The sequence below is a fragment of the Rhea americana genome, unplaced genomic scaffold (assembly GCF_003343005.1).
Source record: "Rhea americana isolate MKP2758 unplaced genomic scaffold, rheAme1 scaffold_348, whole genome shotgun sequence".
Lineage (NCBI taxonomy): Eukaryota > Metazoa > Chordata > Aves > Rheiformes > Rheidae > Rhea > Rhea americana.
Genome location: NW_028186477.1, coordinates 330599 through 346474, shown reverse-complemented (window position 1 = coordinate 346474; position 15876 = coordinate 330599). Strand labels below are relative to the sequence as shown.

At 40.1% G+C, this 15876-nt stretch overlaps 1 protein-coding gene across 2 annotated transcripts in view; it reads left to right on the top strand.

Moving 5' to 3' along the window:
- The first annotated feature begins 2072 nt into the window (after positions 1 to 2072).
- Positions 2073 to 15876, top strand: part of ASXL2 (ASXL transcriptional regulator 2) — a 97699-nt gene continuing 83895 nt past the window's right edge. The window contains exons 1-2 of one of the 2 annotated variants that reach the window (XM_085311724.1): positions 2073 to 2134; positions 4088 to 4170. In XM_085311724.1, the coding sequence (XP_085167850.1) occupies positions 2126 to 2134; positions 4088 to 4170 (92 nt within the window). In that variant the 5' untranslated portion in view covers positions 2073 to 2125. Of the gene's footprint in view, positions 2135 to 4087; positions 4171 to 15122; positions 15256 to 15876 lie in introns of those variants that run through there. The other variant, XM_085311725.1, reaches the window with a different exon arrangement.

The window sequence follows — 15876 nt, the reverse complement described above, 5'->3', positions numbered from 1 at the left end:
GAGAGAGGCAAAATAAAATTTCTCATCCATCTCATCTCAATTAGGGTAGGTCAGTGAATGGTCTATGGGTTGGGAAACCGGTTTTCTCTCCCAGTGAACAGGCAGCCTTTTGGRCTACTTGTGTGTTTCCGAGGAAGTGTATTCACTTACAGATTTGTATTATTTTGAAATCAACGTTAATWATTAACTTGGATTTACAGGCACTTGTCTTGTGCATTTGGGAATGGGCCATATTGATCACCATTTCTAGTGTACCCAAACTCACTGCACTGCTTTAGTGGCTCAAACAAAATGAGTGTTGTGTATGCGGAAGCTGCCTGAGAGGCATATCATCCTAAGTTCTTGTGCTCTGGTTACTGCAGTGAGAAATATTCTTGTACATCTTATCCTTTGAAAAGTAACTTGTAGTTTGCACTATGATCTGACAGTAGAAGCAGTCTTTCAAGGATACTGGTAGACAAGAAATTAAAGAAATTTGAGCGGAATCTCAACTGAGCTAAGTCAATAAAACCTGTCCTTGATGGGTGATACTATGCTGTAGCTAACTGTTCGTAGTTTAGAGATTTCCTCTGTGAGATCAATGAAATGTGCTGCCTTTTAACAACCTGTTAACGTGTTCTTTGCTCTTTTAGGCTTTCTGCTCAGAAAGCATGTTCAGGCTGTGAAGGCAAAACAAGCAGCTCAAATCTTACTGTCACCTAGCCTTGAGGGTACTTGCAGCGGTGTCACCCCCTGAATAGTCTTTCATTCAGTGTTGTATTTGTTGTTAGAGCCTGGTGCTGCACAGCTACTTACTCATGCTCCTTCCTGAAGCAAGATGACTGTAGGCAAATAGAATTAARTTTGGCCATCCTTGCTACTCAAGTTCCTCTAATCAAAGGTTTTATTTATAAACTGCTTGGATCAGGAATGTTGTGGAGAAACTGGTAGAGCTTATCTGGCCTGTGGACTACTAACCCTTGCTGCTTGGATATGTGGATAGAAKCATAGGATARTTCAGGTGCAAGGGACCTCAGGAGGTATCTAGTCCATCCTCCTGCTCAAAGCAAAGTCTTGAGGTCACAGCAGATTAGTTGGGGCCTTTACCTGTTTGACCTTGAAAACCTCCAAGGTTAGAGACTCTACAGACTTTTTTTTATTATTTTATTTTTTTTTTACCTCACTGTGAAAAAGGTTTTTCCTTATATTCCTTCTATAGCTTTCTTGTTTCAGCTTAAACCCGGTGTCTCGTCCTCCCRTCATGTACCCCTGTGAAGAGCCTGGCTCTGTCTTTACAACCCTCTCACAGGTATTGGAACGCTGCCCTTCAGCCTTCTCTTCTCTAGGCTGAACAAGCCCAGTCCTTACAGCCTCTCATCATACAAAGCAAGTGCTCCAGTCTCCTGAGCTGCTGGCCCACTGCTGACCTTGGCCCAATTTGTCAGCCTCTTCCCTGGGTTAGAAAGCAGGGGAAAGAAAGCCTTCCTTCCAAAAGAGACCTTGAGCACATCAGAGGTCRTTGCAAGGCCTTAGAAGTAAGGTTTAGGGGCACATAGGAGGTTCTCACAGATCCCCTGGTGAAGAGGAAAGGCTCGGGCAAGAAGCAGATGTGTTCTGAGAGTTAGCTGCTGCCCGCACAGTTTGCGTTATGGGCAGGGCTTTTGTTTTKATGACTATGGGACCCTCTTTGAGGGACAAGGACTGTTGGGGAGAGATGGGATTCATCTGATGAAGTGGGATCGGAGCAGCTTTGCCARCAGGCTTCCTAATGTAGTGAAGGCGGGTTTAAACTAGACTTGCTGTGGGATGGAGACTGAAAACAGAAGAGAAGTATAGGATGAGGGGAGGCACTCATTTAGGAGGCTTTTATGTATGAATGAGGTAGGACTTGTCAAGAGTGCACCCAGATAGTGACAGTCAACAGGAAGATAGAGTGCCCAGAACAGAGAATGCACACTTAAAATTGCTTTGTGTCTAGATGGCAAATGCCCAAGAGRTAATAGCACTGCTCTTTTTTTCTTCTAGTCTGTTTTGCTTGCTGCAGCGAAGGAACTGATTTCACAGCAGGAAGCTGAGACTGTCTAAATCTTCTTGCGCTCCATGRGCTTTCAGCGCACTGAGCAGAAAAAGTTTTCAGATCTGTTTTATGTTAATGGTATAAAAGTATACTGGCTGTTTGGAAATGCTTAACAAACCTGAATTGGGTGCTGATATAAATCTAGAAACCAAAGTGGTCTAACTTCATCCACAATCACTTCAACCACCTTAATTTCACATCCTGTTGCTGTGGTACTTTTTATTTATAGCTAGAACAAAAATGGAACGGAAGGGAGGCTGGTACCAGAGTGAGTACAAACTAATCCCACTTAAATCTGTTTAAAAAATTTCCTAAAATGAGATTCAGTGTTCTGTTGGTATGGTTCCTTGCGGTGAGCCTGGCTTAACATCAGTCACACAGCAAGTTTAGAAATAGCTTAAGTTGCTGTGAAAGGTAGACTTAAACATGTACGTATCAAGTTTAACATAGCTAGAGCTGCAAAAACTAAGTGAAGTGTAAAACGTGGGCATTAGCTTGTCTAAGCAGAGATGCATACTGCAGTTCAGCAAGATCTTTTTCAAATTCCTGCCTAAAGAGAACCAAATCTGCATGTATCAGGATAACTTGAGCATTCCTGGGGAGAGTAGSGGGGAGATGCAAGGCTTAAGGGAGACTACATATTTTGTATAGCTTTTGAAGAGAAAAATTAGAACTGGTAATTTCCTTCTATAACAGTCGTTTCTGCCTTTGCAGATGCACATCGCTGTTAACCAGAGTCAGAAAGCAAATTAAATAGTTAAAGATATCATTTGGAATTTAAGGGTTGATAYACTGGGTGTAGATCAAAAGCAGGTGATTTGGAAGGAAATGACACTTTATCCCCTCCCAGCAAATGTTGCTTAAAACATCCAAATTATATGTAACACCTAACATTTTCATTTGGAAGTCTTAATCTTCCTTCTGCCTGCTTAGCGTATATTACGTTTTTTTTTTTACCTCCTGGTCCTTTTGAAAAGAAAATGATGGATGTTTAGGCATTAGGGTATGGTCTAAATTGAGGCTGCGTGGGGTAAGGGGAAGGAACGCATTTGAAAATCTCTACCTACAATTCAAGCTTAAAGTTCCTAAAATCTGGTCTAATAATATGCTTCCAATGTAAAAATTGCCAGAGAACCATAACAGTGCTAAAACCCAAGTTTTCTTGACCGTCTTTAGTGAAACTGATTATTCGTCACTTTAACTTTGTCTGGTGGTACTTGATATTAACTGACACGATGCAGTCTCTTGTTGCCTTATGGTGCACTTAAGTGTTGCAAACTTTACAGATGCTTAATTTATATCTACAGTCAGAGTAGAAGGAAGGTAGTCCTAGGAGAGTTCAAGCCACAGAAGAAATTCTGAAAGTGAAGAATTTTTTTTAATCTAGTTTTATTGGGGGGAAAAAGGCTTGCTAGGAACCCTAATTGTGTTAAATTATCAAGCTTTATTTTAAAAGGACAGATCATCTCCTAGATGTTTTCAGTAAACTTTTGCAGAYATGAACAGGAACTATGATTGTTGGGGTATAAATGTTCATTAAAGTTGTCTATAAGTGATGAACAGTTATATATCAGCTATCCATTGCCTCAGCAGATTTTATCTGTTTCTATTTTTGGTACCTTAAATATTTGCAAACATTTAAGGACTGAGATTTTGGAAGTCATACCTGAAGTACCTCAGCAGTTCATGAAGAATTACAAAGTGATGCTGATACTCTGGAAGTGACCCTGTTACCATGGAACATGTATATTTTTCTCTTTATGCAGTGTTAGTCAGGGAAGCTGATCTGAAATAAAACTTGGGAGCCTGTGGCCAGTCTTCTGGAAACTCTTCACTCCTTATATTCTGTCTGCCATGCTTGCTTGCGGCTTATTTCAGATGAAGGAGGTAGTGATGAGATTTGTGAAAGCCGGTAGTAGTTCTTTGGTTGTATCCTTCGAGTTGTACAAACCACAAAATGTAGTTTTTGTGCACAATGGAACATCAAAGTGAAAATGAATAATTTACTCTCAATCTATTTTTGCTTGCCAGGTCCTGGAGAAATACCCTAATACACCTATGAGCCATAAAGAGATTCTTCAAGTTATCCAGAAAGAAGGACTTAAAGAAATCAGGTGAGTTAAGTATCCATAGCAGTAAAACAGGATAATACTTTGGTTCCAACTTAGTTTATTAGCAAACTCTCTCTTATCAAACCTTATTCCATATGCATCTTTGGAACTGAAATGTTAAATGCTTACAGAATTGGAGTCTAGGTCCCATTTTCAAAAAATCTCTTAAGGCACTGGTATTTTCACTGACCAAGCTGAACAAGGTCATACTTAATTTCCAGATACATGCTACTTGTCTGCAATCTGCAGCACTTATGTGAGAAAACTAGACCTGATCTGGTAGTTGAGGTTCCAGTTACTGAAGTAAACTTAACTGTTTCTTTCTTTACTTTTTTTTTTTAGGGTGGGGGGGAAGAATAGAACAGACAATGGGAATGACCTGAAAGAGAACTGTCCAACTAAACCTAAAAACAGCAGCCTCACTTACAAATCTATTTTTGACTTTTATAACTTTTATACTTTTTTTCCCCTCTTTTTCCTCATGCTATATGCTTTAGTATTACCTGGAGTAGTGTGCGTTTCTGCTTTATAGATCTTCATCTTCCCCAGCAAACGGGCATACTGAGTGTTTGGGTGCCCTCCTTTGCCCAGTACAGACTTCAAGTGATACTGATCTGCTTTATAAAAGCAGTAGAACTCGATAACAAATTTTGAATTGCTGTTACCATAGCTTAATTCTTGAGTCCTTGCTCACATGCATTGCTTGGAGATGGACGTATTATTTACTGACATGACGTAACTACTATGATGTAGAGAGTATTTCCATTTCTGCTTTCTAATAGCAAAGAAAAAGAGGACAAAAAGGGAATTAAACACCAGTTCATCTATTAAGGAATGAAATAAATGACCAAGTAAAATTTAGGATGGCCACATTCTCCACTCCTCTTTGCCTAGCTTAGTATAATGATTCATCTGCTTTGCAGGAAACATTCAATGGCCCAGCAGTATAGTATCTGCAGTCAATTAGATCTTCCATTCAGGTTACAGACAACGCAAGATGTTCCTTTTTCGGAAATTTGACATTTGATCTACAAACAAAGAAACCAAATATAATTCATTTAGCTCTTAAAGCTAMTACAGCATATAATTTTTGTCAGCCAACATCAGTAGATGTGACAGAAGTGGGGGTTTAGTTCTCATCAGATGAGAACAATTCATTTTGGAGCAGTACCATGTTTGGTCATATCAAAGGCTTACCAGCTTTAAGACACAGCTTCAATCAAATGCATATCCACAAACATTAAGCATGCTTTTCAGCCCTTTGCATGCTACTGAAGATAGAAATGTAGTTGTCGATCCTGGTGGTCTTGCTGATGCCAAAGCATGAGTCAGGTAATCATTAGACTTTAAATGAGGTGAACTTTTTTTCCGTAACACAGAAGGCTGCTTTTAGGCCAGAGCTTTAGGCAAGGGCTCTGATATGATGTGAAATATCCAGTCTGGTTAGCCAGGCCATATTTTTGAATGAAAGGTTTTTAAAAAACAAACAAACAAAAAAAAAACAGATGAGAAATGACATGGTGCCATGTAGTCTGTCTTAACTTGAAATTTTTCTATCACCGTGAATCGAGAATTTAACTTGAGTTGACAAAGTCATTTCCCTCTCTAACAAGCATCAAGAAAGCAAGAGCTGCTCATTGTTCTGAAGTATCCTAAATTCCAAAAGATGTTTGTGGGAGCAGTCAGCTTGATAAACTTTTTTCCAGTCCAACTATCCATCTTACTGACTTAGCAGCATTTGGATGCCATACAGTGCTCCTTCCCTTTTAAAATATTAAATTGATGTACTAAACATTTATTTAGGTTAAGACTTAAGGTTATCAGTTCTTAAGCAATTCAGTTCMAGTTAGTGCCAGTAATATGTTTGTCTGGTGGCTGAATTGGGCCTCTTATAGCCAGTGACAGATGGACTTAATGCAAATTAACATTTATTAGTGGAAAATCATTTTAGAGAAGATCTAAAAGTTACAAGATGGGTGTGTGGAGCTTACCAGATTTTGAGCCCTCTTATGAGGTGATTCTGGTAGGAAACTGTGGCAAAGCCTTTGAAGTGGCAAGTTACCTTCCTACAGACCTTGTGGRATGAGGCAGAGAAAAGAACCTGACTGGTGCCCAGTAGCCATCACTTCTGTTTGGCTATGCAGCCAGTCAGCTAATGACTCATGGCACATGCYGCCACTTGGCTAGCTGGCTGGAAGGAAGCTTTTTGAGGGCACCCTGAAATACTTCAGAGGACTAGAAGCACTGGTAGTGTTGCAGGGGACTTGAGGCACTAATAGCATTGTGGATGATTTGGAGTTGCAGGGAAGAAGGGTGGCAATTATGATTAGTGTGGGGAAAATAATAATAGTGATTTCTGCTACTTGCAGGACAGATTTTTATTTGGGTAGGGTTGTGTCTTTCAGAAGACTGCTTTTCTAGCAGTACAGAAACCTCAAGTGTTATTGATGGATTATCTTAAYTGTTTTTGTAACTGTATCCTAGTACACGAATAAGCACATATGAGCAAAGGTTGGGTTACACTGGACTAGAGGATACCGTTTGTAGAACGAGGGAAGATGCTTACTGTTAAAGGATTGCATTTTATACTATTCAGATAAGGACCACTGAATGATTATGTACATTCTTGGCARAACACTTTGCCATTAAAATATTCCACAGATCAACTGTTCCTCATCAAACTTTGATTTCCTTCTCTTCCATTGCAGAGTTAAGACATAAGAAGCAGTGGGAGGAGGCATACAAAGAGCTTTCTCTTTAAAAAGCTGTTTTTGAAAGCTGTAATGGGTCTTCGGTAAAAGGTTCTCCTTATTTCGAAAATTCTTKTCTAGATAAAGAGAATTAAACTGACAGCCAGTGAAAAATGTCTTTCACTGTCTTTAGAGATTTATTGGGAAAATGGTACAACTGAAGTTGTCTGATGGTGGAACAAGTGTGTATCCAGTGTCCGGCAGATAGCATGATAGCCTCTTCTAGCTGCTTCTYGGGTGTTCTAAATGGTATTGAGACTTTCCTCTCCTGAAGAGGCATGCCTCTCCCTGCCTGGAAGGGGCACAGTACAAAACCCTACAGGAAGGTTTGCTGTGTTAAAATCCAAGAGTTTACATTGTCATAGTAGATTGAATTCATTAATACAATTTTACTTCCCCAAAAGCAGCTGTCATAGCAACACAATTCTYCTTTAGACTCTAAAATTCTTTAGTTTTCTCACAAGTCCAAGGCATATTAAGGACTGTGTCCTTAAGAATGCTCCATGATGGCTTTAGTGGTTTTTCTTTTCTTTCAAGAAATAAAACATTTTCATCAGCTCAGTCCCGTTTTTGTCATGAACTTACAGGTGAGGAACATCAATAGGCTATTGCTCTACTACTTAGATGCAATTAGCTTATACAGAATTATATGTGGAGAATATCTGATAGACTAATAACTTTTGTGGAGTAAGTATTCCATATGTAAATGTTACATATTCCAGAGAATAAYATAATTTCAAGTGAAGTAGTAAGGTAAAGTATCACAGATATTATGCACAACCCTGGTCACAGTTCTGTGGTAATGCGAGCAACTCATTAAATGCTCTCCTAAGAGCTGAAACAATAATGAGCACATTGGCATGCTTCTGCATAAGTGCCTCTCCACTCAGAAAAGTCCCTTTTCAGTATGATTAATTCTACTCTGTTGAGCCACCTTGAGAGCTCAGAGTGAGGAAYTTAATTCTGATCTGCAAATGGTAGATGGTCCTTGCCTCTGGTAASAGATAAGTTTGGTAATGGGTGACTATTTGCCAGCCCACCATATGGAGTCATGCTTAAGCTGTCTTTTTGCTGATGCTCCTGCTAAGCCCATTTTCCTCTCCCTTCCCTTGACTAGTTTGCAAATCCAGATGAGTTACAATGGAGTAGTCTCTACAAAGAAGCTTTGTCTTGCTTTTGCCCTTTTCAAATCGATGCGTGTGATGGCATTGAAGCGGGTGGCGACACTTCTCTTCTGCTATAACTGTGCTTGCATTAAGGACTATGAGTCACCTGTTAACACCGATCAGAAGAGTCGAGTAGCAGTGTTTTACGCCAGCACACTTAGTTTGCAAGTTATGATTATTTATCCATCTTGGGCTTCTAGAACTTGRGAAGCACTGCTTTGAGGGGGATGTGGGTATTAGGACTGAAGAGCCATRCAGGAAGCTTCTCTGGACTTACTGAGCTGAACAAAGAACTGTTTAATTTGAATCTTAGGTGAAGAGTGGTAGATATCAAGTGATTGTCTCCGCATGAAGATTTGTGAGATTTAGTTTCCAGGTTAGAGCTGCATGATCTAGGAAAAAAATTGGCTGAGGTAAGGAGTAGCTTTCTGTTCTAGGTATAACTATGTAAGAGAGATTTCAGGATGAGTTTTGTCTTCATCCTTGATGTCTGTGATCACARTACTGAGGAAATAACTTCTTGCTATGCAGTCTGCTTGCATATTTTAATGAGTCATTTTAACAAGTATCTGCCCCTAGACAACTTGCAATTGTCTGCATTTTAAAGAAGGTGTTGTATTTTTACTGCTGAACTTGCAGAAAGCTCAAATCTTAAAAGGAAATCAGCAGAGGTCRGAATAAACTTATATTGTTCTTAAAATGGCTGCAGGCTATGTGACATGTTGATGATTTTGTTATTAGTATTTCCTCAGTGTCATCTGATAATCTRACTAGATGCCTGAAAAATGCCTTGTAAGGCATTACCTGAGAGCAGGAGGAGGCTTGAAGTAGTGATTGGAAGGGACCTGTTGTGGGCTTACATTTTCCACTTGTTCCCTACCTCTTGGTTTCTCATGACAGCAGGATACTGGGAAACTGAAAAATAGTTTTTCTGGAGACTTCAGTACATCAAGAAACCAAATTTGAARCCTGTTTTCCTGCCACTGCTATGTGGGCAGCCTGGCTGGAGTGGGGCAGATAGGTGGGAGCATTGCTTACCTGGGAAGACCAGACAGAAATGCTTATGAAATGACCATACCCCATTCAGCTGCAATCAAGTGTACTCAGGAGGACACTATTCAAATAATGTTCTCTGCCTTTATCTAGCTGTGTAACATCTTAAATACTGGTGTGCTTAATTTGTAAGTTTTCTAGTTGCAAAGACTGTAATATGTAGCTTCTTCCCAAAAGGTGGCCAGGGCTTTGTGCATTGTGTTGATCAGCTCTTCCTCAGTATGTTAAGTGTTGCTGAAGGCACATGTGGCCTGCAGGGCACTGACACATGGAAATCCCTTGCCCTTAGGGGAGCCACAAGGAAAAAAAAAACTGCCTTGAAGCAGGTTATTGCTTTCAATTTATGCCACTTGTGCCTGTATATTCTTCCCTAAAAGGCTTCTRTCTGCAACTGAGGACTGGAAGAATTATTTTGGTTCCAGCAGTGGCTTCGTAGGCTTCCTACCCTTCACCGAGGCCGTGCTAAAGAGCCTAAGAGAGACCGCTGCTGAGAGCAGYGTTGGCAGAACGCGTTGTACTTGTTGGCTGCAGGGGGTTTCACCCAGCAGGTCTGGAACCCTTGGTTGGTTTGTTTATTTGAAGAAATTAATGATTGGGTAAAGCTTTTCACAACTTTTTAAAATCGGATTTCTAATAAGGAATAACATTTGCCTGGTGATAGCTCTGGCATTCAGTAATGTTGAGGTCAGGTAACACAATGTGTGCCAGAAAACTGTGTAGACTGCTCTAAACTATCTGAAGCTATTCATTACTTCAGCATTCTGCAGTTAACCATACTAGAAAACTTACTTGAGCTTGTTCTGTTCATGCTACATTTAAAAACTACTCCTTCAAGTTTAGCTAAGGCTCCTAGGTCATCAACTTTCAACTTGATGCTCTTTTCTGTGGGTGAACTGTCACCTTTAAGACAGTAAGATTTTTGCCCCTGAGAAAACTAGTGACATTGCATAGCAACACGACAGCAGTTTTCAATTTGAAATGTATCAGCTAGTAGCTTATCAAATTTCGTGACTCAGTGGTGAAATCCAATTTTATTTCCACAAGATCCTGGAAATTGTATAGTGTTTAAAGCTTTGTGTTAAACTTGTTATATCCAAAATTGGTTTTCATAATTTGGTTTGCTTTTCATTGATACAAATGAAAGCTCATATAAATGAGGTCAGTCTGTTCTGGGAGGTGCACAATGATAGGGTGAGAGGCAATGGACACAAATTGCAAGACAGGAAATTCTGATTAGAGTAAGGAAAAATTCTCTCACCATACTTTGAGCTGGAGGTTGGGCTGGATGACCTCCAGCGGTTCCTTTCAATCTAAATTCTTCTATAATTCATTGTTTCCAGCCTCATGCTCTTTAGGTGAAGTGGCTGCTGACCCACGTGCRTGGAGACCTGTTCTTTCGGCTTCAGTGCCTCTTGTGAGATGGTCGTGAATCATTGCAATACCTCAAAACCTTATTAGGCTTATTTGTGGAAAGGCAGTACTGCTAAAAGGACTGCCTTCTCATATGCACAGATGGAGATACAATACTTGAAGCAGATCATATTCTATTATTACAGAATAGCTTTGTTTTTCCCCCTTTCAGTGTGAAATTGCACATTATACATTATTATTGCATATTATGAATCAGCTTGGAAGGAACTGTAACTAGCTGAAGCCATCAACTTACAAATGTTTAAATTACTTGACATATTTAAATAGTCTGTGAATTAAAAAAGAAGTTCCAGGTGAAGCAGTTCATTTGAAGATTACAAACAAACTGCTTGACTTGGAATTTCTTTGGGTTCATGTCACACGGATTTGCTAATATCAAGGTGTGGAGGGGACAGGACAGGGGTTTCCAGACCGCTGTGGAGCCACCAGGCTGGATTACCTCCGAACTGCTTTACTCTTCCTAGTTACCTTCTGGTCGTGTGGAAATAATGTGGTATAAAATATCCATACAATTCCTTAMCATAAATCTAAAACGATATTGCTAACTTCAAAGGCTTATTGCATGCAACATTTCTTGCTCCTAGCTGGAATTCTGGGATTCTTTACTAATATCTTGTTGATAGGTGAAACTTGGATTAGCTGGAAGCRTATGCGTGAGTCAGCCTTAGAGGCATACTCATTTTGATTGCAAGACTCTCCATCTTCGTTTTTCTGTTTGTTTTATCAGGGGACACTTTGTCCTTCCGTGTTGTAGTGTTGTAGCTAGAGTCTTTATCTGCAGTTAGCACCTGTGTTTTATCAGGTGAATGATTTGTTTGTTTGTAGACCATAAGATGAAAAGCTGATATTGATGGATGTTTCAGTTTTATCAAACCCTGACAAAATTTGTTTTACTAGTATTAATTGAACCAAAAGTTAAAAGAGGTTTCTGTACAACTGTATCTGTGCAGAAGCACGGACATAGGTTAGTTCTATGAATAATAGATATAGGGGAAAAATACTGGTTTGAAAAAAATAAATGTTCAAAGAGAATGGATATATAGAGAGTAATGTTGTAACTATTAGCAGGGAACATTCTTCTGCATATAACGAATGTATTTAAACGTTGACTAGGTGACTCCTTCCATATCCATGATTTATATATAAGGTGGGAAATCTCTAATGAACAAAATTGTCCATTTCTCTTAGCTGAGACTGTAGGAATAGCAGTTCTTGCTGTCTCATCAGAATAAAATTCATGTCCCTTTTTATCACATGAAAGGGAGTGCAATGAATGCTCTTGCAAGGAGAAAAGTAGGATGATGCTGTAGTGATTAAATACTACAGGAATTTAGTGGGTTGACATTCTTTTGTAGAAACACCAGAGCTAAGATCTCAGAAGAAATCTAGGTTTGAACTTTAAGATTATCTTCAGTTTCAACTAGCTGGTGGTTCTGTAGCAGAAATGCAAAGCACAAAAACGCCCCARACAACCAAAAAACAGAACAAAAACCCCAACTCCCTTTTGAAAGTCTTTTAATCCTCAGTGCCCAAAAAGCCTCAGATGGTGGGTGGTACTTTCTGTCATCTTCCTTTATGAACAGAAAATGCTAMTTATTTTGGGTTAGGCTCTCAAGGATGTGAACAGCGCACAAATGTCTTTCAAGTTYAGAGTGTCCACATATAAATCTTTTACTTACCTCTGTAGACAATGTCTAAGAAAAACAGACTTCAAGTCTTTGTTTAATCTTATCCAGGCCTCAGCACATAATTTAAAAATTCACAGATGCTCCTGTAGGTCAGATTCCATACTARTCTTTATAGATCATTAATTAAAAATAAGTGATTAACTTCAGTGTCTGCTGAAGAACTTCATAGTGTTCTCCAGGCTGTGGTCATCTTCATCCACAAGTGCCTCCTGGGCCCTCTGTTAGGCTTGGTGTTAAGGCAGCCCCTCCGACTGCAGTTGCTGACCGCACTCGGATGCGTCAGGACGCTGCTTTGCTCTTTTGCAAAGACTTGTGAATTTAAGCTTTTGGCATTCAACTCTAAAACCATCTCCATCCCCTGAAATACCCCCAAAACCCATCTACTGCAGAGATGTATAAATTAAGCTCCTTTCTGTTGTATTAGCATTAGTTTGTGTTACTAGTTACTTGGCTAGAGCATGGGTTACCCATGGAAGCATAGYCTGGGATGAAGTAGGATGTGTTCACTTCTGTGGCTTACCAACGCTGAGCTCTTAGCTTCGTTAAACTGTTGGCTGCCCATTTTACTTCTGTACGCTGGGCTTCAATTTTACCTTGAAATCTGAGTCATCAAATACTTCTAGGCGTATGTGAAAGAATAAGAAAAGTAAGTTCCTATACTGCTGCGAGACTTCCAGAGGGTTCTTCTGACTTGTGATAGGAGTTTGTTAACAGGAGAAGATTGAAAACTGTCTAACAGTTGTGTGGGGTTGGTAGCCCCTTCTGAGCCTCTTTGAATACCTCTTGAATTTTTCCCATTCACTTTTAATCTTTCTTCCCCTCCCTCTTGTTTATGCTTATAATAAATCTTAGTTTTAGTGTTACTGCAGATGTCTAAAACTTTTTAAATTCAGTTCTGGTGGATGGGGAGGAGGGTTCATATAATGATTAGACAATTGTTATGCTAAAGTTTTTAAAGGGGTGTTTCTCTCCTTTTTTTGGGTTGCACTCCAACTCCAGAAGGTAAGAACCACTGCTGATTGTTCTAAAGCTACTGTTCTGTATTAACTCAAACTGCAAAAGCCTTAATTAAAAAAGCAACTGCTTGTTTCACACAGACTTAGAAACAAAGTAATAGTAGTTTAACTAGTATTAATGCTTCTGTTACCTTATTCTACCTTTAGTGCATGCTGTTTGCATTAGCATTTTAGTGCAATGCAAACCTGAAAACTTAATCTGCTTGTAAAGTCTGTGGAAAATGTCAGTTAGGCTAACAGCATGTGAATGCTTAGTGTCTTACAAATTAACATTAATGCTGTCTGCAAACCTGAATCTGTGGGGATGGGGGATGCTTGATTTGCATGACGTATTTCTGTGCATCTTTTGTCTCGGGGGCAATTGGCACTGCATTTTGGGTGGAGCAAATTTAACATGCAAAATAAACAGCTTTTTCTAAATCATAAAYGTATCTTAACAAGCTTGAGGTTGGTACAATGGTATCTGCTTACAATCTCTCTGCTCTGACCCTTCAGGAGATCTGAATTTTTTTTTTAATCAAAGTTAATGTACTAATGAACAAAAAGCTATTCACGTAAGTGTCTGAGTCAAATGGAAAGCGAGGAGGAAGGGGTGCCCAAGGGAACAAACCRAAGCCCTCACCCTGCAGTGCAGCTGCTGCCTCCGGGCTGCTCTGTACAGCTACGTGCGCGCTTGCGGCGCTCGGCGCTTTGCGTTAGGSTTCGGCGGGGGGCGATGGGGAACTCGGCTCTTCCAGCAGCCGGGCTGCGGGCTGTGCCTGGCCGGCGCTGAACCAGCGCGCACCGAGAGGTACTTCTGTGGCAAGCAGCACCAGCAGAGCCCACCTCTGCCCGCAGCATCCTCCGAAGCCGTAAGGTGGCTCGGCTCTGACCGCRGGCCCTGCAGTGCAGAGGGAGCTGTTGGGTGTACCAGCTGAACCTGCGAGACTCTACCGGTGTGCACACGTCAATAAATGCTGTAAACTCTACTAACCATGTTAAAAATGGAGCTTTAATATAAGGTAACCTTTCGACAGATAAACACACCCCGCCTGCTGTTCAAGTGCAGCTATTTGGGAGCTCAGATACTGCACAATTAAATTTTTCAGGGCYTCAGTATCTCATCCATGTATGACTGAACAAAAATGTCTGTCGCGTTTTGTTTTCAAATTAGAACAAATCGACTGTATTTCTCTGAGAGCTAAGGAGCAAGGCTGATCTGAAAGGCTCCTGTAGCGGTACTGAAAGCAGAGAGGAAAGCACCACCTCCTCCTTTCCATCGACCAGGCAGCTGCTCAGAGCAGAAGTGTCTCATCTTAACCGTGTATGCATTTACCTGTGTTCACAAACCTTTTTTCCTGCTCAGTTTGAAGAAGCTTTGAATTTTATGTGGAATGTAAAATGCCATGATTTAATGAAGGTTTAAATTTGACAGTCCTCAGAAGGAAAAATCGGTATGTACGTGTCCGCCTGAAGTCAAAACCTTTAGCGCAACCCTCGGAGGGGCGAGAGCCCGGAGCGCGTGTCTCTGCTGTGCAGTTGGGCTTCTAACCTGCCGCTGGAGCACCAGGATTMTTGCTAAACTGTTTTAGCCTTTCCAGCAACCCAATGAAATAAGAAAGGAACGTGTCCATTCTTCACACAGTAACTGTCACTTACACGGGATGATCGCTCCTTGAGATCAATTTTCTGTTCCATTAATGAAATGGAAGCCACAATGCAGAATATTTCAGTGTTTAAAACTGAACACATGCTTTGAAGCTACCAAAACCTTTGATTTGTTTGGTCAGCAGTATATAAAATACAGTTTGTGTAGCAGCCACTAGTGAAACAGGCGTGTGAATTCTGGTAAATTTGTTAAACTGATTTTTTTTTTTTTTTTTTTTTTTTAACTAGGAAGTCAGTGTTAGAAGGAATAGTTTCTAAAATGCAGTATTCAGTGGGAAGCAATGCTGTTGAGAACAGCTCTCTTACCAGGCTGTTCACTGGGCTAGGTAGTCACTTGGTAAGTATTAATGGGGCCTTGTAGGAGAACATTCTGTATGCTGTGTTTTAGATACTTGTTCTTAAACCATGTCTTTTGCTTTTGATAAAGCAAGTTTTGAATGGATAGACATACTGCCTTTTTTTTCCCCCTTCCTCAAGCTGAAGTACATTGCAAGTAAGGATACTACATGATTTAGGTGGGAAAGTGGTATAGTTTAAAATGTCCAACAGTGAACAAAGCACTGTTGCCTGGTGTTTATGATGAACATCGTAGGTCTAGACACTGTGCTCCTTGAAACTATGCTGCTCGCGTTGGCACAGAGAGCCCTGTTTGTACCAAGCTTCCTGCCAGCCTTTTGGCAGACTTACAGAAGGGCCATGCTATTTTAGCTTATTGAAAAGAAAAATCAGGAAGACTCAGTAAGCAGTAATAACACTAAGAAAAACAACTTAATCCTGGTAAACGTTGTTGTAGCTCTTCAGAGTCTTCTGAACTGTTGCAAAATACACTTTTTCTTATATTAATATAAGCTCACTTCAATGAACAAAGCCAATAGTTAACTTCTGCTGATGCAAGCAACTTATTAGCCTAATAAACTATGTTCAGMTTTGAACCATCCCTAAAAGTATTATTCAGCTG